Raw genomic sequence first — 25,134 nt, forward strand, 5'->3', positions numbered from 1 at the left:
CTCTTCGCCGCAGCCCTGCCCGCTCCCCCCCATCGCCCTGGGGAGGGCGGAAGGAACCGCGGCCACGGCTCCTCCTCCTCCTCCTCTCGCAGCGACCGGGACTCCGGAGGGGCGGCGGCTGCCGGGGACCCGCGGTAGGACCGGGCGACGGCGGGACCTGGGCTCGGGGGGCACGGGGAGCAGCCTGGGGTGACACCGGCCCAGAGGGCTGCGGTGACATGGATTCATGGGGTGATATGGATTCATGGGGTGACAGGCAGCAGCCTGGGGTGACATGGGCTCGTGGGGGGACAGGCAGCAGCCCAGGGTGACACCAACCCAGATGGCTGGGGTGACGCTGACCTGGGGACTCAGGGTGACCGGCAGCAGCCTGGGGTGACACAGCCCGGGGTGGCGCTGGAACGGGGTCCCCAGTACAGGCAGCGACCTGGGGTGACAGCAGCCCGGGGTGACAGCAACCCAGAGGTCTGGAGTGACACTCACCTGGGGACTCAGGGTAACAGGCAGCAGCCTGAGGTGACACTGGCTTGGGGTGCCACCGCCTGGGGTGACATGGACTCACGGGGTGACAGGCAGCAGCCCAGGGTGACACCCTCCCGGAAGTCCAGAGTGACACTGACCTGAGGGTTCGGGGTGACAGGCAGCAGCCTGGGGTGACATGAGCCTGGGGGTGTGGGGTTATGGGTAGCAGCCTGAGGTGGCACAGCCTGGGATCTGGATTGACACTGGCCCAGGGTGACACAGCCTTGGGGTGACAAGCAGCAGCCTGGGGTGACACTGGCTTGGGGTGACAAGCAGCAGCCTGGGGTGACACTGGCTTGGGGTGGCAAGCAATGGCCTGGCGTGACGCTAGTCTGGGGCGACAGGCGGTGTCCCAGGGGCTGGTGCTGATGGAGGTGGTGGCTCACAGCAGCTCTGTGGTTTTAGAAAGCTGCTCTTGTTTCTCAGGCAGGTGAGGTTGTTTCAGAAGAGAATTCGTGTTTTGCACTTGCAGTCATGGCTTGGTACTTTGCCTGCATCTTCTGTTGACCTCGAACTGTTAATTTTGATGTGTATGGTTAACGAGAGAAAGAAGCCTGGGACTGTAGTCTTGTCAGGGCAGTTACACAATGCTTTTTGTTACCAAACCTCCTTTTCTACAAACTGCTCATAACATACTTTACTTATTCTTATGCGATGTGTACTTAAGTGTCCTAAGGCAGAACCTCTTCAGCTCTTGCTGTACCTCATGTAAGACAGACAACAGCATAATCATCTCAACATTCAGAAAAGCAGAGTTTCTCCCTGTCCCCAGAGGAGAGAGGTTAGGCAGTGGGGAGTTCCCTCTTGGGATGGTTTCTCCTTGTTTATCAGACCAGTGGTGGTTCCTGGAAGACTCTTCCTGATAAGGAGGAGCAGTTGAGGGAAGGGAGTGGCACAAGCAGGGAAAAGAGCCTAGCAAAAAGAGGACAGGTGCACTGAGGCAGAACTGAGGTGAAGGTGTGGAGAGAAAACAGGCTGCCGGGAAGGAAAAGCCCTGGTGCAATGTGTTTGGATGAAGGAGCTAGTTAATACGGTTTTGTGCATCTCAAAGCCTGACTGTTGTAGGAGGGGATTCATTCCCTGACACCTCATGACACACGGTAGTTTGCATTGCATGAGTCAGTGCTGTGCTGGAGTGTGTAATGTCAGAAACTGCACAGGGCCAGTCCTCGTATGTGGCTGCTGTAAGGCTTGAGTGCGCAGACGCTTTCCCTGTAGCTCAGCTGTTTCTATCATTTCCTGTTTTTAGAGGTGCTGTAAGAGTCACGTGGACTGCTCTCCTCCCACTGATGCAGCTGATAACTTGGGCTGGACACTGCATCCAGTTTTGTCTGTGGGCCAGTCCCCGCTGATTTTTTGTTTCCTGAAAGTGCCTCTGTAACTACTCTTGTGACTTCTTGCCTTCTGACTCCAAAGCGCCGCATATAATATGCTGTAACATCTATCAAACAGACTCAGCAAGATTTTGAAGGGCCTAATGATTTTTGTCTACAACAATGATATTTATGAACCTTTCTCTTGCCTGACCTTGTGGTGAGGTTCAGAACCAAAGCGTGTCTTTCATAGAATAGTTTGGATTGGAAGGGACCTTGAAGATCATCTAGTTCCAAAGTCCCTGCCATGGGCAGGGACATCCCACTAGATAAGGCTGCCCAAGGCCCCATCCAGCCTGGTCTTGAATGCCTCCAGGGATGGGGCAACACCTCCAGGGATCTGGCATACCTCCAAGGCTGGGTCTTTGAATGTGGACTTTAAAAGTTCTGGAGTAGAATAGGTCATGGAATCACAGGATGGTTTGGATTGGAAGGTACCTTAGAAGTTATCCAGTTCCAACCCCTCTGCCATGTACAGAGACACCTTCCACTGTATCAAGTTGATCAAAGCCTCATACAGCCTGGCCCTGAACACCTCCAGGGATGGGGCATCCACAGTTTCTCTGGGCAAGTTCTGCCGGTGCCTCCCCACCCTCACAGGAAAACATTTCTTCCTAATATCTCATCTAAATTTCCACTCTTTCAACTTAAAACCATTCCACCTCGTCCTGTCCCTGTACTCTCTGGTAAAGAGCCCCTCTGCAGCTTTCCTGCAGGCCACCTTTCAGTACTGGAAGCTGCTCTAAGTTCTCCATGGAGCCTTCTCCAGGCTGAACAAGCCGAACTCTCTCAGCCTGTTCTCGTCTGGGAGGTGCTCATCTCTCCGATCATCTTCGTAGCCTCCTCTTGACTCGCTCTAACAGATCCATGTCCTTCCTGTGCTGAGGACTCCAGAAGTGAACACAGGTCTCCAGGCAATTGCTGCACTCATTTGTGTGCTACATCGCTTCTTTAGTTTGTTCTCTGTAGTCCCGAGAAATTTTGAATAGAATGGAAATTCTGTGAAAGGTGAAAAGTCATGAAAAGATGTGATGAAGCCACGGTGGGATGGATACATTTACATAGTCAATACAGTATATTAAAGAAAAAGCATGGTAAAGACTGTAGTATTAGAAAACAACTTAAAATATGTCATCTGATCTACTAGAAAAAAAGTCAAGGCAAGAGAAGTCTGTCTAGTTTGAAGGCTGCAGGAGATGCTGTTTCCTAGAGCTGTAGCTAAAGTTTTGGAAGATTGAACATCTGGAAGGTTTGTTCTATAGTATTGCATTGATCGGAGTGAAGATAGACCTTGTCTTGGTCCTGTGATAGCGATATACGGATAAAACCAGGAAGCTATAGTTAAAGCAGAGATGTAATCAAAAAGAGCAGATGGTTTAGTGTTGGCTATGGAAATAGTAGGGCTTTTGAACAAATGGGAAGTTTTATTTATTTTTAGTCTGTGTAGTCATCCATAGAAACTTCTCTGTCAGCTTCAAGTTGCAGTTAGAGGCTTACCTTGAATTATGTGTACAACTGACTAACAGCAGTCCTTTTGCTATTGCTGTTGCCAGGACAGCAGGTGTATGTAGTGTAAATGCTGAATTTCCTCCAGGCAGTTCCCCAAGCTGGGAAGAATGTAATGCAGTACCGCAAGTAGTAGATAAGTAAGAATCCAAAGGGCAGCAGTGAGTATTTACAGTGTGTTACTTCTGTTGTTGCTATATGTTTGTTCCAGATTTTATCAGAGTGCACTACAAAATCTTGATAGGAGGTCAGATCGTGGCTAGTGTGAGCGTGGAGTCAGTTATGGGTCAGAGTGGGGACTTGCTGTTGGCCTTCAAAGAGAATTCTATTACATACTTATGATGACCAGGCAGCCGATCCTGCCTATGCTTAGCAGCTGGTGGGCATGTGTGTGTGTGTATGAAATTGTATCCGTACAACTCAGCTGTCACAGATGCCCAGTGTGGGTTGGTGCTTATCATTAGATTGTAGGAACTTCAACTGAACAGGTTTCACATATTTCTTGTAAAAGTAAACACAACCCCATGCAGGCCTATTCCTGTTCCCTGTACTGTTAGAATTAGAATCATTTGGTTGGAAAAGACCTTTGAGATCATTGAGTCCAACCATACCTGTCCACTACCAAACTGTATCCCTGAGCACCTTGTCTGCCTGTCTTTCAAATACATCCAGGGATGATGACTCCACCACTTCCCTAGGTAGCCTATGTGAGTGCTAGATAACTCTTTTGGAGAAGACATTTTTCCTAATATCCAATCTAAACCTCCGCTGATGTAACCTGAGGCCATTTCCTCTCATCCTATCACTTTTTACTTGGAGAAGAGACCAGCACCCACCTTGCTGCAACATCCTTTCAGGCAGTTGTAGACAGTGATAAGGTCTCCTCTCAGCCTCTTTTTCCCGAGGCTAAACAATCTGGTGTAGAGCATCACTGTCCTGTCCCATTGGTAGCAATAATCTTGTGTAAGACATTCAAAGAAATGGGAAGAAGTCCTTCTGAGTCATTGTTTTCTTTTTTTTCCTTAAGCATTGTCTGTTTGAGAGAGAAGATACTGTCTGATTTGGTAACAGGGAAGGTTAAAAGCTTTTTACTACAAAGTATGGGCAGTTTTTTTTGAGGGTATTGGGAAAGTGTCACCAATGGGTCACTCTGTTCCAGATTTAACTCAGTTGTTGTGTTCAGGAAGCACTGGTCTTCACAGTTTTCCTCCTTCTTTGGAGTCATTAATTAGTATTCATTTCATCATTAGGAGAGGTAGCCCCCCATTAAGGCTTTTGGATCCCAGCTTGTTGTAGGCTTAAGAACTGTCAACCAAATTAATCCTGTATTAAAGATCCAAATGAGTCTTAAATCACTATAGCCATTCAGTCAATATGCACATGAAGTGAACTCAGGGGCGATTCAATTACGCGTCAAATCTGTATTCCCAAAGACCTTGTTAGATTTCTAACTTTAGCTTAGCAAATTGCTCTAAATCAGTTGCTTAAGCTGCCTAAAGCAGACAGTGAGAACATCCCTTGTATTGTTGTGAGGGAGAACAACTTTAAATTTCAGAAGTTGTGCTCATTCTGTGAACGGCGCAGCTATCTGTACTCCAAATAACTGGTTATCAGCTGCACTCAACAGAGTTTTGAAAAGAATTGGCTTTCCATTAGCTAGGAGAAGAAATGTGTTTTACAAATGTTAGGATTTCGGGGTGGGGAGGTAAGGAAATACTTCATTCTCAGTACTAAGCTTTAAAGACTAAAGCTGATCTCCCACACAGACTGGATTTGAAGGCCATAGTCTTGCTTTCTTTTAATTTTGCTTGTCTCTGGTTGTTGTGAAACACCTGCCTCTATAGTTTACTCTACTAAATTGGTTCTTCCATAAATAAGTAAATTACTGTAAAGAAGTCATTGATCAACTAAAAATCAGTATTTATGTATAGTCAAGAATGAGCAAAAGGTGTCCATTTGCTCTCTGGTGAGTAGTGATTCCTGGTGTTCCTGGACAGCTGTGTGTTTAAGCTCTTTGGTGCCTAGAAAGAATGAAAGCTGTCACCTTTAAGACAAAGATAACATGCTTGTAAGCTCATATTTACCTGGTTTTCAGCTAGGGAGTCCCAAGGCTGTCAGCCTGGTACCAAGCACAAATGTTTTGTGTGCAGTATAGGGTATGTCCATACAGCTTTTTCCTAAGGTCCCACGCAAGTCCTGTAAGTGCCTTTCTTTGGGGAGTTGTCACTTGAACAACTCTGTGTTATCTGCCTGCTTCTGCAGCCCCAAACAATGTAAACGTAAGAAGTACTGGCAGAGGACCGAATGGAAACCTTCTGTCATAGTTTTGATCCTGTTGCCTCACAGGGCTGGGAAGCACTGGAGCCTTAGCTTTCACAGCAAGGACACTCCCTGGCTCTGTGCTCCAGCTAATTAGAAATTGGTGGTGTGAAACAAACAATTGGGAATTTCTCTAGTAACTCTTTTAAAAGAGTACAAATATCACACTGTTGCTTTAATTCTGTGGGATTTCCACACGGAGTGTACTTAGTGAAGTGGAGTAATTAATATTTATCTATTCTGACTTGCAGTGATGATATAAAGAAGTATTCTTGCATGGTAAAACTTAAAATAGATGAGTATAAATCCCTGAGGCATTAGTCACTTGAGAACATAATTCAGACTATTTATAGCTTGACAGTTTTTTGCAACAATTTCTTTTCTATGACAGATTCTGAGTTTGAAATAGAACAACCTTGCTCTATTATTTCTTCAAACATCTCATAAATGTATTTTGGTATTATTTCTTGCTTGTTGTGTATTTAGGAAAGCATCTTTATCTGTGTTGTCGTATATGTTTTGGCTGTCTGTATTATAAATATTACAAGAGAACATTGCAAGAGTGTGCTCAAAAGAAAACTTGATCAGGGCTGGAATTCACTCATGTTTTTGCTGCATGTGGGTCTCAACGGTCAGTGCAGCTCCGTTAATTTCTTTGGGTTTTGTTGTCTTTAGTATATATGTAAGGGCTGATACGTAAACCCAAAGAGGTCAGTGATCTTCCCAGAAGTCACAGATGTTGAATGAAACCATATGCTGGGGGAATAAATCGCTTTCTACAACTATCTGGAAGGAGGTCATAGCAAGGTGGGCGTCGGTCTCTTCTTCCGAGTAACAAGTGATAAAACAAGGGGAAATGACCTCAAGTTGCGCCAAGGAAGGTTTAGATTGGGTATTAGGAAACTTTTCTTTACCAGAAGAGTGGTGAAGCATTGGAACAGGCTCCCCAGAGAAGTGGTGGTCACCATCCCTGGAGGTGTTCAAAAAGCATGTAGATGTGGCACTTAATGATATGGTTTAGTAGGCGTGGTGGGGTTGGGCTGGCAGTTGGACTGGGTGATCTTACAAGTCTTTTCCAACCTCAATGATTTCATGATTCTGTGCTGACTGTGGCTCATCCTTGTCTTGCAAAAGCACAGTAGTGGATGCCTCAGTTCACCTCTGATAAAAATCCACACCATATTGTAAGGTGATAAATTCTGTTCTGCTGGTTTCGCAATGAGAGGTGAGTCTCAGAAGAGGTTCTGTCATTTATAGCTTTAGGCAGCCTTTTTTACTACATCCTCGTAATTAACCTGGAGGAGGAGTAAAGGTCAAAGGTTTAACTTGAGTTGGTTGGTACATTATTTTTAACAAATACAGGTTATGGTCTTCTCATCTGGTTTTGCCTTCAAAATGTTGCATCTTGATATAACTGAAGCCTGAACAGCCACCACTAAATACCAGGACTGGGCATGAATAAAGTTGTTGAGCTTATTTCTACAACACTTTGAACCAGAAATTTTCTGGCAGCCTTCAGATTCTGCTAACATTCTGTGATTTGTATTTTTTGTTATAAATATTTCCAGTTGTGGTGCTTTTCTGCTGTGCTGTGGCTTAAAGGAGGTCAGTTCCCTGTTAGCTTTGCCAAAGCAGTAGGAAAATGCTAAAGAGCCTGAGCAGTTCATGGCTTGCAGCATGAAGCAAGATGATGTCCACTGTGCGAGTAAAACCTCAGATCTTTATTTACAGTTTTGAGGTAGACCTGCAGGGTGAACAATGGGAGCCTTAACAGCATTTGTTCTGTACTTGTTTCCAGACACTCTCTCTTTCCATGTGCTGGTTAGTCATTTGGATTTTTTCTCCTCCTCATATGTACTACTTGTTTTATGGCTGAGCAAACACAGACCTTGCTGTTCCCACAGTATTTGCATAGCAGAGTGGACTTGGACATCTTCCATTCACCACTTCATTGTCAGTGCCACTCATCACTTAAAATTTTATTAAGATGTTGTGGATGCAGCAGAAGAAATTTGGGAAGATGGTCTTAGAAGGTGAAATGGCAACAAGGTTGTGGGAACAGCTGGGAAAGTTAATTTAGGGGTGTGTTTATTAAGTTAGAGAAGTGGCCAACAGAGGCTTCATGAAGTACAGAAAAACTGATGATCAGCAAAGGAGGTTGAATGTGAGAAGTCAGTGTGTTTGTGGATCTTTTTTGCCTGTGCAAAAAATTCTGCTTGGAAAAGTCCTGGATTAATGCACCAATCCAAAGAAGTGAGTGGAATGTTTCTATATAGTAACATTTATTTCAGGTTGCTGGTAAAGTTAGGCAGTATTTCTCAACTTAAGCTTTAATTGCCAAAAGATTCTTTTAATTTTTTTTTAATCTGAAAGGAACATTCTACATGGGATTAAATGAGGGGGAATGGCTGTAAATTGGAAGGGGGGAGATTTAGATTAGACATTAGGAAGAAATTATTCACTATGAGGGTGGGGAGGCCCTGGCACAGGTTGCCCGGGGAAGTTGTGGCTGCCCCCTCCCTGGAGGTGTTCAAGGCCAGGCTGGATGGGGCTTTGAGCAACCTGATCCAGTGGGAGGTGTCCCTGCCCGTGGCAGGGGGTGGAACTGTATGGGCTTTAAGGTCTCTTCCAATCCAAACCATTCTGTGATTCTAAGAAAAACAATACTGATCCATACTAAGAATCTGGATTGTGGTAGTTTTTTGGCTTTTTTTTGAGTGATGGGTAATAACCACCTACGCCATCCCAACGCCTGGTAGGGCCTGACAGCTCCTACCAGCAGCCAAACCTGCCCACGTGGGCTTTGAGAAGCATGGCGAAGTGCAGGAGAGAGGAAGCTGCCTGCTGGTTTTTTGTTTTTTTTTCCTAGCTCCGCTCAGAAATGTTGAGGTTTTTCTGTTTTGGCTTCATAAGCTTGAGGTTTTAGCAGTCCTTGTATGAGTAGCAGCAGGCATTGCCTCTAGCAGTTATGATTCCCTTGGGACAGCAATATTTTGCTATTGCTGTTTGTATGGATTTTATTACCTGAAGTTGCATCAGCTTTATTAATATGTTTGGCTTTATCATGTTCTGTAAATTTGCAGTGAAATGTGATGGCATTTGTCTGGGCTGGGACATTGTCTCTCTGGAGCATTGAAAAAAGCCCCGTGCGGTCACTGCTGTTCCTTTATGCTCTTTATGTTGGTATTTAGCATCAGTGGATATTCAAAAGTCAAAACTCATGATTCTATGATCCCTGCAGTTCAGCAATATAATAGAGTGGTTTAAGATGAAAGGGTCCTTAAAGCCTGTCCAGTTCCAAGGACCCTGCCATGGGCAGGGACACCTCCCACCAGTCCAGGCTACTCAAAGCCTTATCCAACCTGGCCTTGAACACCTTCAGGGAGGGGACACCCACAACTTCTCTGGTCTGATGGGATGACCACCAGAGCCTGTTTCTCAAGGTTTAGCTTTAGTATCAGAAAAGGACACCAACAGGAACCATATCTTAAGGTAGGATATGCATTGGGCATGCTCAGAAAAATAAACTTCCCCTCCCTGCTGGCTGCTGTGTATGGAGTTTGCACTCCCTTGTGTGTATTGCATGGTAATTGTCTTGTTTGCCAGATTTAGTGCTGTAGCAGTTGCCCACTCTGTTTGCCTATGTCATGAAAACTTGCATAAAGCTTAGTTATATAGAGGAGTGCTTGTATAATGAAAAGCTTATTGTCTTTCATGCTGTAGCAGCTGGGCTGATAAAAACACCTCTCCTCTCTGTGAGGCAGGGGAGTGGCTGTTTTGTAGGTAGTGGTGTTATTCTGAACTTTCAAGAATCCTCTTTGGGATCTGTTTGAACATGTAGATTTTTCTTAATGTGGCATGGTAGAATGTCATTTGCTCTGTGTGGATGTGGTCAAATAAATGCTAGCCACAGCCTTGATATTTAAGTTATTTCAATATGCCTAGATTGCACTTTAGTGAAAGATCTCATTGGTATCGAAGGCCAAAGGGAACGCGGAAAGAACAGTTACCATGCTATGGAGAGCATCTTGTAGGCATCTAATAGGTTGTAAAGATTCCTGTGGGCTTTTGCCCTTCAGATATAATCTGGTTATGAACAGTGCACGTTAGCTAATCCGTCGCCTGTTCTTACAGTTGAGTATGTACGATTGGGCTCTGATGGATGCGGGTGGCTTTGACTTCCCTGGATCATTATTGAGGTTTAATCATTGCTGTTTGTGATGGACAGTTTTCTAACTTAAAGCCTGATTCTGTAAGTATCAGCAAGTTTCCCATTTGTGTCTCCTGCTTGGTTTCCTTGTGTGTGAACTGGGTGAACTGTTCACTTTCTTCCACCCATCAGAAGAGAAGGGGGTGATGGTTCTACCCCACTTTGCTCTTCTTTTTGTAGGCAGGATGGAGAATGAACAAGTGGCACAATTGGGAAGGCAGGACTTAAATTTGCATGCACAGAAAAAGTTTTTTGCAAGTTAAAGGCATCTCTTATAGATTTATGGGTAAAGAGGCTTTTTCTTATGCTGAGAAACTCTCTTCACCTATTTGAGTCTGTTGGATGCTTTACATACTGGAGTAGAAGTAAGATAAGGCTATAACTTTTAATCTGCTCTGTTTATTGCAATTTCTGTTAGTTCATTTCTCTCTCTTTTAAACTTTAATGAGACAATACAATGTGTAGTCTGGTTTTTAAATAAATGGAGGCTCTCCTAATTGTATTTTCCTTTAAAAAAAATAAAAGTAGTATTTTTCCATTCCACTGTTGCTATGCAAAAAAGCCATGGAAACCAGAAAGGGAAATGAACATGATTATGCAAAAGGAAAGCAATCCCACGAAAACAGCCCCCCCCAACCCAACCCAACCCAAACTCAAAAGAAAACTCCACAACTGAAATCCAAAACACAGTACAAGAAGCCAGGTGCAAAAGGCAGTGCTTTAGGTGAAAGAAAGGAATAGTGTTTGCACAGCGGATTAAAAATAGGCTTGCAATTGACTCTAAAAATAACCTCGAAAATGTTAAGACTGATAGTGAAAGTTTTCTTTGTCTGGAACAAACTGCTTGAGTTACTTTTACCCTTCTTCCTGGTAGTTGTTGTGTTTAAAATAAGGCTTTCTGTATTCTGGAAAGTAATTTTTGTTTTGCCTGTCATTAAGCTGTCCTTCCTTTGTGACCCTCTCTTCTGCTTCGGACAGCAAAGGATTTTGTGCAGTTCTGTGCTGACAAAGGCACTGTCAGCTTTGAGACATCCACTTTGTTCCACTGATCTTATCCTTTTTAGTAAACCCTTCATGTTTTATGGAAATTGTAGAATCATAGAATTGTTTGGTTGGTACAGACCTTTGAAATCGTAGAGTCTGACCATACCTGTCCACCATATCCCTGAGCGCCTTGTCTACCCATCTTTTAAACTCCTCCAGGGATGGTGACTCCACCACCTCCCTGGGCAGCCTGTTCCAGTGCTTGGTAACCCTTTCAGTAAAGAAATGTTTGCTGGTGTCTAATCTGAACCCTCTCCTGGCACAACTTGAGGCCTTTTCTTGTCACCCTATTGCCTGTCACTTGGCAGAAGAGACCAACACCCCCCTTGCTACAACCTCCGTTCAGGTAGTTGTAGATAGTAATAAGGTCTCCCCTCAGCCTCCTTTTCTCCATTTCCCTCAGCCATCTCTCATAAGGCTTGTTCTCCAGCCCCTTCACCAGCTTCATTGCCCTTTCTCTGGACATGCTCCAGCACCTATAAATTCTGTTACAAATGAACCATATCCCTTCTGCCTCTTACTCTGACCTTGCACTTCTGCAGACATTTGCATTTAAATACCTTCTAACACTTCTCATGTAATTTTTCATTTGAAGACATGAATTGTCAGCTGATTTTCTACTTGTGGTTAATAAGACTGTTCTGTATAGGTTGCAAACTTCTTGAGACTTAAATAGCGCAATAAAGCATTCAAGTAATATGTAATAGACAAAGTGTGCAGTAAGTAGTAACAGAAATAAGTAAGAATAATAGTCTGGGGAGTAACTCTACAACTGCTCAGCTGTCTGAATGTGGTTATTGGTCCTGCAAACAGAAACGGGAAAAGGTTTCCCAGGGAAAAGCTAGTGCAGCTTGTGCAGTCTACGTCTTGAGTTTTGGTAACTGGCTACTGCAAACATCTTGCCTGTAAATTGAATGTGGTGTGGCCAGTGAAGCATTGTGGAAAATAACTCTTGTCACACATGCTTTTCAGGTCTTTGTGATGAGTTACCCTGGCTATCCCCCAGCGGGTGGATACCCACCAGCAGCCCCAGGTAAGCTGTTTGCATGAAGTAAACATTAAATGGTGGACCTCTCTGGACTGGAAAGGTGGCATGGACAAAGAACAAGACTGTGGAGGATTTTCTTGATACACCAAAACTTTCTGTGCTCTCTTGTTAAGCCCTATTAAATATTGGCTGGCGATTCTGATTTATATGAGTGCTCTACTCTGTGTTAATTTAAGGTCCATTTTAATTTATTCTAAATGAAGCACACAGCACTAAAAGATGGTGATAATTTGACCAAAATCAACAAATGCCAAGGAACAGTGTCCTGTCAGTACTGAGTCTTGAAGGCAGCTGGTGAGAAAAATGAGTATGGGGAGAAATCAGTTACATGATTTAAAACCATATCCCACAAAAAACTAGGGCTTTAATTATGACATTAGCCCTGTTCTTAGGCAGATGACTACATTAAGTTAGATTTAAACTTAGGTTAGATACTAGGAAGAAACTTTTTGCTATGAGGGTGGAGAGGCACTGGCACAGGTTGCCCAGAGAAGTCATGGCTGCCCCATCCCTGGAGATGTTCAAGGCCAGGTTGGATGGGGCTTTGAGCAACCTGATCCAGTGGGAGGTGTCCTGGCCCATGGGCAGGGGAGTGGAAGTGGATGGGCTTTAAGGCCCCTTCCAGCCCAAACCATTCTATGATTGTAGAATTCTGTGGTTGTATGTAGAAGTGAGAGGGCTGATATAAAGGGTGTTGATGATGATAATATGAAGCTTATGAAATCTGTAACTACTGCTTATTATCAGGGTGAGCTTTATAGTTGTTGGTAATGAGCTTTGTTGTCTTTAGTATTTTTGGTAGAAAGAAAGGACTGGAGTCATATGGGTATGATGAATTGTGGAGTTAGGCAGGCTGACTCAGGAAGGGGAAATAGTGAGAAGCCAGACCAGCCTGGGAGGATAAATCCTATGTCTCAGCAGAATTTTCTGGCTTAGTCAAGCTGCTGTGCAGAGGAGACTGTACTGCTGTGTGCAGCCAAGTTTTGTGACTTGGGTGTCTGTGAACGTACTGCATCGTGTGCTGTAGATATCTCTCAAATTAGCAGCCTAAAATGAATTAATATCTTTCTACTGTAATACCCAGATAAGTTTGTAGTTTAAGGGAAATTACTCTATTAGCCAAAATATATTGTTTACAGTATTGGGCCTTGAGTGTCTACCTTCAAGTATGTTTAGATTTGTTTTAAATGGGACCTTACAGATTCAATAATAACATGATTAGAAATATACAGTGAGGCTTCTCTTTATATCATAATTGCACTGCCACCCTGTACCTCTCCAGCTGATTTTTCCCTCTCCTAAACTGCTAGTGGTCAATAGACCTTACATTACAATTGTAAGTAGTAAGGAGTAAGTTTAAAATGTGTAGTTTCTTGTTTCAGCATGGCTCTGTTTGATTTCAGGTAGCAGCCCTTGGGGTGGTGCTGCCTATCCACCTTCAAATCCGCCTTCAAATCCACCTCCAATTGGTCTAGACAACGTGGCCGGCTATGCCAGTCAGTTCAATCCCAACTACATGGCTGGAATGGTGAGTTTGCTTTCACTTTATGTGTTTTACTGTGACTTCCTTAAGTGTAAAGATGTGTTTCTGGCATTGCCATTGAGAAGTTTCTCAGTTGAGTTCTGTGTCTTTGTGTCTAATCTGTTGAGGTGTTGAGCGTTCAATATCATCTGTTGAAGAAAACAGTTACTGCAAGCTGTTCCTTATTTTAGGAAAGCAGAGCACTAGTTAAATATTGATTTAGAAACCTCATTTAAAAAGTTATGGATATAAAAGTAATATAACTTGGCTTTTTCTGTGCAGAGGAATAGGGGAACAGACTATTAACAGTGAGCATCCACTGTTAGTACGTTCACATTGACAAACACAGTCCAGGTTTTGTCTTTTACTGGGTTTTGGCTGGTCTGAACAAGGCTGTGTAACTGGAGGTCCCTGAAAAGGGTATGGGACCAGCTGTCTCATATAAGCACTGATGTTTAACAGAGGGCAGTAAAAACCTTATACATCGATTGAAGAAAGTGCAGACTTTTCCAATGTGACTTTTCTTTTTTGCATAGAGTAGAAGTGAGTGACACTTCTGACAACTCGATGTTCAGAAATCTGTTATGCTGCATAACAAATGCACAGTTTGTAGGAGGGTATTTGCATTATAGATGCCTTTCTGAGGCAGCGATTAAATTAAGTGATTTGGCAAGCAGCAGTCAAAATGAACCACAAACTATCTAGGGTACACTTACCAATATCTACAGCAACTGAGTTCTGAGAACCCCAGTCAAAAAATGTCAGTTCTTCCAATTCCTTTGCAGAAGAGGGACTGATTGGTCATGGAAGGTAGCCATGGACAGAGAAGGAATAAACATAGCTTTCTGTTGCTGGGATTAATTGGAGCAAGTTTTAGATTTAAGAGTTGTGTGGCTCTTGGTGTTCTTCCATATGAGCGGTGCATAATGCTGAGTGCAGTGGCAGGTATGTGTCTGTTGATTCTGCTTCTTGATGTACAACAGCTGATGGTTATCATAAAGCAAGAGTCAACTGAATACAGGTTTTCATCCGTCTTGCTTGTAAGGCATGACTACTGCAAATTTCTCTTGCAGATGCAGAACTACCAATCTGTGCTGATGGGGAGGGAGGTTATATGATGCTAAGCACGTTGTTGAAACTCAGCTGTTGGTACACCTTCCCATTTCTTGCTTTATTGGCTGTCGTTGCAGGCATCCAACCTGGCAGGGACCTTTGGAGGGACAACTGCACCACAAGGCGTATTTCCTTCAACACCTGGGGGTTATCCTCCAGTCCCTCCAGGTGGCTTTGGGCAACCTCCAGCAGGTCAACAGCCCTCTTATGGGGGGTATCCTCCACCTGGAGGAAATCCACCATCAGGAATGCCAGCTTACCCAGGATACCCAGGTGGCCCTGTGCCAGGCCAGCCCACACCACCACCTGGCCAGCAGCCCATAGGCTATCCAGGACAACCACCAGCAGCTTACCCGGGGCAGCAACCCGTGCCAAATTATCCACCAGGCCCAGCTGTGAATCCCTCTATGCCCTCTTACCCAGGAACTGCAGGGCCTACGGTCTCTCCTATAACAGTAAGAACATTCAGTGCTTTTGTTTTGAGATGTGACTGTGTATATGTTTCTCTATATTTTTTGTGTCTACAAAGTGTAAAAGGAGTCTGAAACTGAAAAAAGTCATCAAATGAAGTTTGACTAAAGAGATGGAACCTTTCCAAATGCAAGCAGTGTAGGCTCAAACGATTTGAAACAAATGCTATTTTACCACGGTATCCAAGAAGAAAGGTTTGATATAAATTGAAATTTAATGAAATTTACCTTTCCTATGTTAAAGTGTTGCCAGGTGTATATACAGTGTATATAATATATTGGACAGCAGATTTAATACTGGCGAACCTTATTGACCTTGCATTTTCTCATAATTTGGGTTTAGATATGAACAAATTGTTTAAGGTGAGGTTCTTTTGAATTTTGTCTGTTACTTTTCTAATGAAAAGAAAAATGTTAAGCAGTCATCTTCCCTAAGCAGTAAAACACAGTCTTTTATTAACACTAATATGCAACTCAACTTGGTCTGATTTTAGCATGGAAACCGAGGCACAATCACTGATGCATCAGGATTTGACCCTCTGAAGGATGCTGAAGTCTTAAGGAAGGCCATGAAGGGATTTGGTGAGCAGTCTGTGGATTTACATTTCAGTTAAAAGCAGAATTGCAGCTTTCATTCCTCGCTGCCTTTTTCCAGTGTTATATGTGTACTAAGTGGGGTAGTTCAAATGTGGTTGTTCTTGGTTATCAGTAGAATTATCAGAGGTTCATGCAGGCATAAACAACTTCATGAGTTTGGTATTTGTTTTTTCTGTGTTTATAATTTGGAGTTGAACTTGAAGTACTGTGGTTATACACAAGAGGAGATGCTGTGGATGAATTAAAGGTGTACATGTCCTTCAGCTGGGTTTGGATGAGATGTGAACAAATGGAAAAGGAAAGCTGAGTCCTCACATTATGTGCATGCTCATTCTGTGGTGTCTGTGTGCCTGTACAGGAACTGATGAGCAGGCAATTATCGATTGTCTTGGAAGTCGTTCAAACAAGCAACGGCAGCAGATCATCCTGTCCTTCAAAACAGCTTATGGAAAGGTAAATACATCATGAGAACAGAGTAAGGACCTGCATTGCCTCACTGGAAGTCAAAAGATTTAGCGTTTGGAAGACAATATTGGAAGTTACTTCAGGGGAAGAAGGTTCACAAGCCTGTTTGAGGTTCTGTTTTTACCCGCTCTTGATTTCTTCATGTATTGTTTCAGATAAAACCTATAAAGCAGTTTCTCTGCGAAGTGGTTACTTTGACTGTTTGGTCCATGCAGTCTATTGAACTGGACCTTAATTATCTAGATATACATGTTGCGTTTTGCTGGTTTTAGTGTTGTTAAGTGGAATAGCTTTACTTTGAAGATGCATTATTGATGCTTATGCATAAAAAATTCTAATTAAACTCCTCAATTTTGGTGCTTATATTTGTCAGTTTTGGTCTTCATGCATTTTAACTTGTTTTTAATTCTCATTAGGATTTGATCAAGGATCTCAAGTCTGAGCTATCAGGTAACTTTGAGAGGACAATCTTAGCAATGATGAAGACACCTATCATGTTTGATGCTTATGAAATCAAGGAAGCTATAAAGGTTTGTGTAGGAGATAAAAAAATTATAAGATAGAGGAAATATTTGAGTTGATAAAATTTTTGGTTGGCATTTAAAAGCTTGAACTTGCATTCCCTCCTCTTTGCCCAGACATTCATCCTGCTCTTTGATTAATCTTGGAGCTATATGATAGTAAAATTGAGAAATGTTATTCACATAGGTTAAAGGTAAAGACTGTTTAATAGGTTTGTGTTCTAACAAAAAAATATTAATAGAAAAATAACCCCCAAAAAGCAGAAACTGAGTTCTAACAGTCTCTGCCATTCATCTATTACGTAGTCTTGAGTAAACCACTGAGATAACTGTCCTTTAAGCCAGCCACTGCATGAGGCACCTTTGTTTCTGGGCTTTTGCTTTGAGTTGTGGTGGAACTGATTGTCAAACTGCGCAGTGTAGAGTTCCCAGTGACTTAACTGCTCAAAAATAGTTCAGAAGACAAGGCTCGTAAAGATTTTGGGTAGTGTTCTACTTGCTTTGACATTTATAACACAATGATATTCTGATTTGTATTTTGTGGTGTAATTTTATTACCTTTCTTTTATACTAGGTTGTAGAAGTAAGATGAGAAACTGAAGAGTGTGTTTTCTCCTTATACTTTCTTTTAGGGTGTTGGCACAGATGAGAATTGTCTCATTGAAATCTTAGCTTCTCGCAGTAATGAGCATATTCGAGAACTCAACCGTGTCTATAAAACAGGTTAGATTTGCTACAGTTCCATTGAGAATGTTTGTCCTTTTCTCCCTTGCTCACTGACTGACAATGTGAATTTATGAAATGAACAGGCTTATATGGTGATTCATGACTGTTTCTCTCTTACAGAATTTAAGAAAACTCTGGAGGAAGCAATAAAAAGTGACACATCTGGACACTTTCAGAGGCTTTTAATTTCACTTGCTCAGGTACTTGCATGCTGAGATTTTGGAATTTGGTTTTTTTTTTTGTGTGTATGTTTTTAAGAAGAAAATAAGGCCCACCATTAACAATTCTGTATCTTCAAATTCCTTCAGGGAAACAGAGATGAAAGTACAAATGTTGACATGTCTCTTGTCCAAAAAGATGTGCAGGTCAGTAGAAGCTTTTCATCATGTCTAAGTATGGTCTGTACACTGAAATTTGACTGTGCGGCTTCTGCTTACTCTTAGTCTTAGTCACCTTGTGACTTCTCCTGATGAAGTGCTTATGTTTCAGGGAATGGAAGTGATATGAAAAGCTCTGACAAAGCTATGTAGCTCCGAGACAGAGAGGAAGCTCTTGGGAATAGAGCCCGTTAGCTTTTCAGTCTCTCATTCTGTCAGCGGTCTACCTTTTCCAGCTGTTGGGTGACTCTGTTGTGCTGCTTATTAAGGGAAATGGTCCAAAAAGATTTGAGGTGATATGTTTGTGGATTCCATTTTAATCTATTCAACACCTGCATTAGCTTTTGCCTGTTATTTAAGGAGCTCTGGATTTTTGCAGCAACTAGGACTCTCTAACTCTTGTCGTGTTACTTTTTGTGTTTTCCATTTCACCACATAGCAAAGAGAAAACCCTGGATCATTTCAACATACTATTATCATATAAATAGCAATGTAATTAGCTTTGTATGTAGTATACCGTAGCCAAAAGACAAGAGCATATGTAGAGGCATAAAAGAAAAGCTAGACATATGCCCTGTTAGGAAGAACCACTTTCAGGTTCTTTTTAAACAGTTTTCTCCTGTTCGATAATCTGGAACTCTTGAGTTTGCGCATTTATGCATGAGTAAGCTAGGAAGACAGCAAGCATAGGGAATTGTAGGAAAGTTAGAACTGGTTGCTATTTGTTGCTTGCTCCTGTTTTCCAGCAGTGCATAGACTAGGAAATAAGTATAAAAGGTGGAGAGGCTGTAAGGATGCAGATCTGTAACTCAGCTTTTCAGCCTGCGTGCTTTTCTGAGTAATGAACTGTGAATTCCCTCCTGTGTTTAGGACCTCTATGCAGCTGGAGAGAACCGTCTAGGAACTGATGAATCCAAGTTCAATGCCATTCTCTGTGCAAGAAGCAGGTCCCACCTCAGAGCAGGTAATGGTGTCCTTTACATAAGTGGTAACTTGGATCTGTTGCATGTAATGATAAATCTGCAGAACACCCCTCTGTGTCTGAATTTCCCCCTCTCTTAAACGGGTGTAATGGTACCTCAATAAAAAGTAGGGCGAATTCTGCTGAGGGAAAGGGTACACAAGAGCTGCACATGACCATCACCTTCTTTTGATATCAGAGCAGGTAGAGATCATGCTTGTTCAAATATTTCTCTGATAAAAGAATTGAAAAAAACTAGAACACGAATGCTTTCTTCTCAATTTTATTGACACCCAAATCTTCCCTAGAAGAATTTTCCCTATTCATTTACAGTGGTTTCTTGGCCTAGCCCTTTAAAAATAAGGGCGGAACTAGACAAGCTAAAAAGAGTATGATGGTATGTAAACAGAACAACATGATACGTGGTTGAATCATAGAATTGCAGTTGGAACCTTTGTGATTGTTGAGTCCAACCATACCTGCCCACTACTAAACCGTATCCCTGAGCACCTCATCGACCTGTCTTTTAAAGACCTCCAGGGGTGGGGAATCCACCGCTTCCCTGAGCAGTCATTCCCGTGCCTGATAAAATTTCTTCACGGAAGGGGTTTCCTAATATCGAAACTAAACCTCCCCTGGCACAACTTCAGGCCATTTACTCTTGTCCTGTCACTTGTTACTTGGGAAAAGACACTAGCACCCACCTCACCACAACCTCCCTTCAGGCAGTTGTAGGCAGTGATCAGGTCTCCTCTCAGCCTCCTTTTCTCAAGGCTAAACAACCCCAGCTCTGTCAGGCGCCTGTCATAAGGCTTGTTCTCCAGACCCTTTACCAGCATCTTTGAGATGTTAAAACTTGACTGAGAGTACTGTAGCGTCAAATTGAGAAATGCAATTGAAATGAAGCTATCTAGCATGCACCAGCGCCACCTCTCTTTGTGAGGCTGACTCCTGAAATCTTTCTCTTCTCTTAACAGTCTTCACCGAATACCAGAGGATGTGTAACCGGGACATTGAACAAAGCATATGCCGTGAAATGTCTGGAGACCTGGAAAAGGGCATGCTGGCAGTAGGTATGTGTTGTCTTAGCGAGTTCACTCCTGGTATTCCGCTACAGCTGGCTGAGATGGTGGCATCTGAGTCCACCGGAGGATATTCTTCATAGTAGTAATTCCAGTTGTCTGCTTTTTATGTTAAGCTTTTTTTGAAGTCACTTGTGGTTGGTAAGCAGGGCACTTGATTCACCTCAAATGACAGATAAAACTTCTGCTTCAGGCAGCAGGAGGATTTAAATGCCACGTGTTTAGGTGGGGAGAGGATTCTTAACTGCTACTTGGCATTGTTTTAGGAAATGATGAGAACTTGTGCCAACCGCTGAGTCAGTGAGAACAGAATATTTGGGACAGCTTTGGAAATCAAGCAAAATACAGTCATTGACACTCAATTAGTTACCTCTATCTCTACCTGTTTTTAGTAGAAAGAAAACTTAAATTTGGTTGCCAAGGTGTTACTTTTTCCATATTTCCTATGATTACAGCTTTGTTAAATATCTGTTTTTAAGTGCTTGCAGGACTTCAAATAGAAAAGACTCTTACTTGAAGTCTGCTATTGCCCCTTGGGAGGCAGTCATTAGTTTCCATGAGGTTGGGACAAGGGCTCAGGTTGTTGTGCAGGAGTTTTATTTGGAATTTTTTATTCTGGATGGAATTGTGGTCCTCTTTCTCTGTCTCTCTCTCTCGTCTTTTGTCTCTTAGACAAAACTGTTTCTTTACATCTCCATTTCTTTTTCTGTTTATTGCTGTGAATTTACTGTGGCATCTAAAGCCTTAGAAGTGGTTTTCTTTAGTTTTGAATGTGGTAATGACTAAAAAGTGATGTCACAAGAAAGAAAAAAAACCCCAAAATTTCCTAATGAAATAAATATGACAAATATACTTTACGTCATTTGAAAACAAGATGGGAGAGGTCATTTGGCAGAACTGCAACAGATATTTTCCATGGAAGTTTCTAACAAAATTGGAATCAATTTTCAAAGCCTCATATTTTCGTTCCTTTCTTCTGCATATGCAAACCATGGAACTATTGTTCTAACTCTATTTGGCCAAGCTGTCGTTGCAGCGGCCTCTTAATGATCCAGACTGGGTCCAGCTCTGTTGGTGTGAAACATTTGCAGCTCTTTTCCAGGATTCAAAATTTGTTACCTCAAAAAGTATCATTAGAAAACCAAACACAGGGAAAGAAAAGTATTTCCCAGTGTCTGTACCAGAAGATTGCCACAGTAAAGAAACTGTCCTGTCAGAATTTGGGAGTCCTTTGACTCCATGTAGGTACAGATTCAACACTAAGACTATAGCTTGCAAATAATTCAACAGCCTTTTGAACAAGAATTGTTTTTTAATATTCAGTGAATAACTCCTCTGTTGAATAGATTTTGGGTTGGTTTATTAATATGTATATGTATGCATATTCACACACACATATATATATATCTCATTCAATGATGTTAGTATAATTTGTTCTGTGAACCTTATTTTCAGAAAAAAAAGGTTTTCTAATTGAAAATATTTAATTTTGCTTTCTTTAAAGCTTTCTGGATTGTACAACTGGTAACTTACAATAACATCTTCAAACATCTTAAAGTGCATTGTTTTAAGTGAATACAGTGGCAAAGAAACATGCATTTCATTTGTCATTTGTTTTATGAATTGTATTATACGTATCATTGACAGCTGTGTGTGATGAACTGCTCTCTCTCATTTACATTTTCCTATTCAGGAAAGTATTTTTTCCTCTATAAAGTGTGTGTTGCTGTGAAACATGTATTTAGATTTACCCCTCTTGTTCTATATTGATTCTGCGTGATTGCTTTTGATACCTTTTTGTGCTATAAAAGATAAGTCAGGTGTGGTTTGTTTTGCTGGAGATTGCATGATTGTGTACTTGTAACCATCATAGGATCAATGTATAGATTTTAATTCTGATGAGTGATGGATTATCCTGATTAACATGACAATAATTTGATTTAGATTTGGCTCTTGAAGATTTCTAATGAACTGTGCTAATTAAATATCAAATCCAGTCATTACTGAATAAGCACGTCAAGAATTTTTCAGGAGTCTTGGTGAACCCTGTGGTTAAAAAAAGAAAGTGTAACTCACTTCAGTAGGGGTGAGATTTCTGTCATAGGTGGTTTGTGTTAGAGCAGGATGTGAATTTGTTGTACTTGTAGATGCATGACCTAAAAATTGTTAAATAGGGAAAACACAGGAACACCACTGTGTGTTCCTTCAAGCCTTCTTCCCCCTCCCCATCCTCTTTTTTCCCTTCTTTTCCCTTCGTAAGCAAGCATCTGGTCATTAGACTGTAAAGATTCATGATGGCTACTTCACGCTACATGGTTTCTAATGACTGAAAACTTTGCTCTGAGCTGTGAAGTGTAGAGGGTTCTTTAACTTTATGGCAGCTACTGTTTGGATTAAAAATCATTTCAGTGGCTGGCTAGAGGAGTGGGAGCTGCATTGTATCAAGCATATGTTTATGTAAAATTAAAGCATGTGAGTATCTAGGGTAAGCTCAAAAAATGACTTAGAGTTCTGATTGAGGCCAAAGACCTGATTTCTGTTTCTTTTTGCAGTGAAGTGCCTCAAGAACACACCAGCTTTTTTTGCAGAGAGATTGCAGAAGGCTATGAAGGTAGGTGCTTGTGACAAGATACATAAACTTGGAGTGTTTTATTTTTAAATGCTTGTACAGCTTGTTGGGATGAATTGTTCAGCTGAAGGTACCACTTTTTCAGTGAGCAGATGACTAACACGATGCAGTCATTATTATGAAAGGCTGGAAGAATTTAGCTAATTTAATCCACTGAACAAAGAGCTGAATACAACCACACTTTAAACAAACAAAGTCAAATATGCTTAAGACTCATTGAAAATTGTCTTTGAAGTAGGGACATCTAGCTGAAATAAATAAATAGGCCATTAAATTCGCCAAACTTTCATGACCTCCTGTCCTTCTGACAACCCCTCTCTTTTTTTTCCTAACTGTTTTTGTGCAGAAAAATAACTTAGTGTCCTGTCAGTAAATTTAATTCATTGAAGTGTGATAGACTGAAATCTGTTCAAGCTTATTGAAGTCAATGGGGTTGTGCTTGTAAATGGCTGGCTATTTGTGGGGTGATGATTTATTTTAATGCTGCATCGTTCAGGATTTCCACACACTATGTGACATATTGTTGTTTTGTTTGTTTCAGGGAGCAGGAACAAAAGATAGAACTCTGATTCGAATCATGGTATCACGCAGTGAGGTTGACCTGCTGGACATACGTACAGAATACAAGCGGATGTATGGCAAATCCCTCTACAGTGATATCACTGTAAGTCTTGGAGCTTTTATCTTCCCTGCCATGATGTCCTTTCTGCTAGTAGAACATGGATCCTTACACTCGATATCTGTGCTGACTGTAGCTGGTAGAGCAGAGCCTGAAGTGCCAGAGAACAGACAGCACTTGCTTTTGCATCAGCACTAGATGAGTGAGAGTTGGGAAAGAAACAGAAATTGGGCCAGAGGGATTTCAGAGACCTGGTTTAAGTCTGGTCTCTGTCCCAATGTCTGGATATCATCTTGTCGAAACCAAAGGATAGTGTGCACCAAGATGTCTCTATGTGAGTCCGCCACCATATTTTGCACATCGTGCTTTACACTTGCACAGGGTTTATCCTGATCTTTGAGGTATCTCTTTGTCACTACTGTAATAAGTGTGATCTAGATGAAACAGTTGTCAGTCAAGCCTGAAGATGAAGGATAAGATAAATGCAGTAGCTGAAAGTGCTCTGTGAAAAGGATTGGCAAGCCCCATCAGCTGAAAGTAGTTCATGAGCAGCTCCCAGGGAATGCTTTCTACTTATAAGAGCACCAGGCAAAATTTGGCTAGCAGGGCCTTTTGTGATTAGTTGCTGCTGTTTGTGGAATCTTTCAGTCTTTTAGGTGCGTGTTTGTGTGCGCGTCCATGTTTCACTACCTATGACACGAAAGAGATGTTCTCCAGCTGTGGAAAAATACTGCTTAGATCTCTTGATATCAGGGCTTTGTTTTTAATGTTTGAACATAATAAACTTTCACTTGCTGCCGCTGGAAAAACATCCACATTTACTGCAAGGTAAAGAACTTCTGTATTAATTTTTCTGTATTTTCATACCCTTTTCTGGAAGCCAGCTTTTCAGTAGGGAGTTTTATTGAACTGTTGCTAGGTAAGTAGTTGAACTGATACCAAATTCAGTTTGCTGAAGAAATATATTCTCTACGGACACTTTCTGGTCCAGTTGAGGGAGGAGCAGATTTCACCGTGTACTTGTATTACAGGCATTTCTAATCAGCAGACTTTTAAATTATTTTTTTAAAAGGTTAACATCTGTTTTCTTTCAGCCCTGGCTTCATCTGTTTTGGTTGTTAACGTCAGGTTTAGGGACAGACTACTTTTTCCTGTATTTCAAAGCATAAGTCTTCAACTTTTCTTTATCTGGGTTTTTTTCCAGGGTGATACGTCAGGAGACTACCGGAAAATCCTACTCAAGTTGTGTGGTGGAAATGACTAAATGGAGCATTAAGCTTTTCTTTAAAAAGCTGCTATTTTCATGTTTTTGCTTTAAAGCATCTTTTTTTTTTCTCCAAAAGTAAATATGTAACGATCTGTTTCTCCTAAAGCAGTTAAATTTTTAAAGATAATATTGCTTATATCTTTCCTTCAGTTAAAAACTAGTGGGTAATAAATGCCAAAAAAAGATAAATATCATACTTTTGTGCCACCTGCTCTAGATTCTGTGTAGTACTCTCAGCAATCCATGAATGACATGTCATTATTTCTTTTCTGCTTATATTATGCTGAAACAACATTTGTTTTATGGAACCAAAAAATCACAGTTGTATGATTTAAAGTTTTATTTTATATAAGCATTGCATGACACTGTAATGCAGGTTTTATGTATGTTGTATGCAGAGCTGATTTCATGCCAGCCTATCCCCCGGTAGGTGGAGAGAACAGCCATGAGTTTTTTGTGTCTGGTTAAGACTGTTTTAAAGAAGTTTTGTCAAGTTCTTTGTTCTTCCTTGACTGTTCTGAAGAAGGAGGTGTTTCACATTTCATTTTCGATAGGGTGACTGTCACAAGGCAGTAGTAACATTTCACAGTAGTAAAGATTATATTGTTAATGTTTTAATGTTTTGCATTGTGCCTTAAATATATGTATGTAAAAAGAGATTATGAAATTAAAGCTGTCTATCTTCTAATTCTTCACAGGACTGTGCTTTCTGAATGATTTACATGTGAGCAATGACTCTGTTTATGTAACTTAGTTTTCCCAT

The 25,134-nt window shown here is 41.7% G+C and overlaps 1 protein-coding gene across 1 annotated transcript; it reads left to right on the forward strand.

Annotated features, from left to right (window-relative positions):
• ANXA11 (annexin A11) lies at window positions 1-25,066 on the forward strand. The gene is made up of 15 exons (XM_069864249.1): window positions 1-134; window positions 11,947-12,007; window positions 13,426-13,550; window positions 14,735-15,112; window positions 15,622-15,709; window positions 16,083-16,177; window positions 16,606-16,719; window positions 17,343-17,433; window positions 17,557-17,636; window positions 17,745-17,801; window positions 18,684-18,777; window positions 19,752-19,847; window positions 22,409-22,467; window positions 23,027-23,149; window positions 24,309-25,066. Exons 2-15 carry the CDS (start codon window positions 11,956-11,958, stop codon window positions 24,366-24,368), a joined length of 1,512 nt encoding a protein of 503 aa, XP_069720350.1. The 5' UTR covers window positions 1-134; window positions 11,947-11,955; the 3' UTR covers window positions 24,369-25,066.
• The last annotated feature ends 68 nt before the right edge of the window (window positions 25,067-25,134 follow it).

This window comes from Phaenicophaeus curvirostris, chromosome 9 (genome assembly GCF_032191515.1).
Source record: "Phaenicophaeus curvirostris isolate KB17595 chromosome 9, BPBGC_Pcur_1.0, whole genome shotgun sequence".
NCBI lineage: Eukaryota > Metazoa > Chordata > Aves > Cuculiformes > Cuculidae > Phaenicophaeus > Phaenicophaeus curvirostris.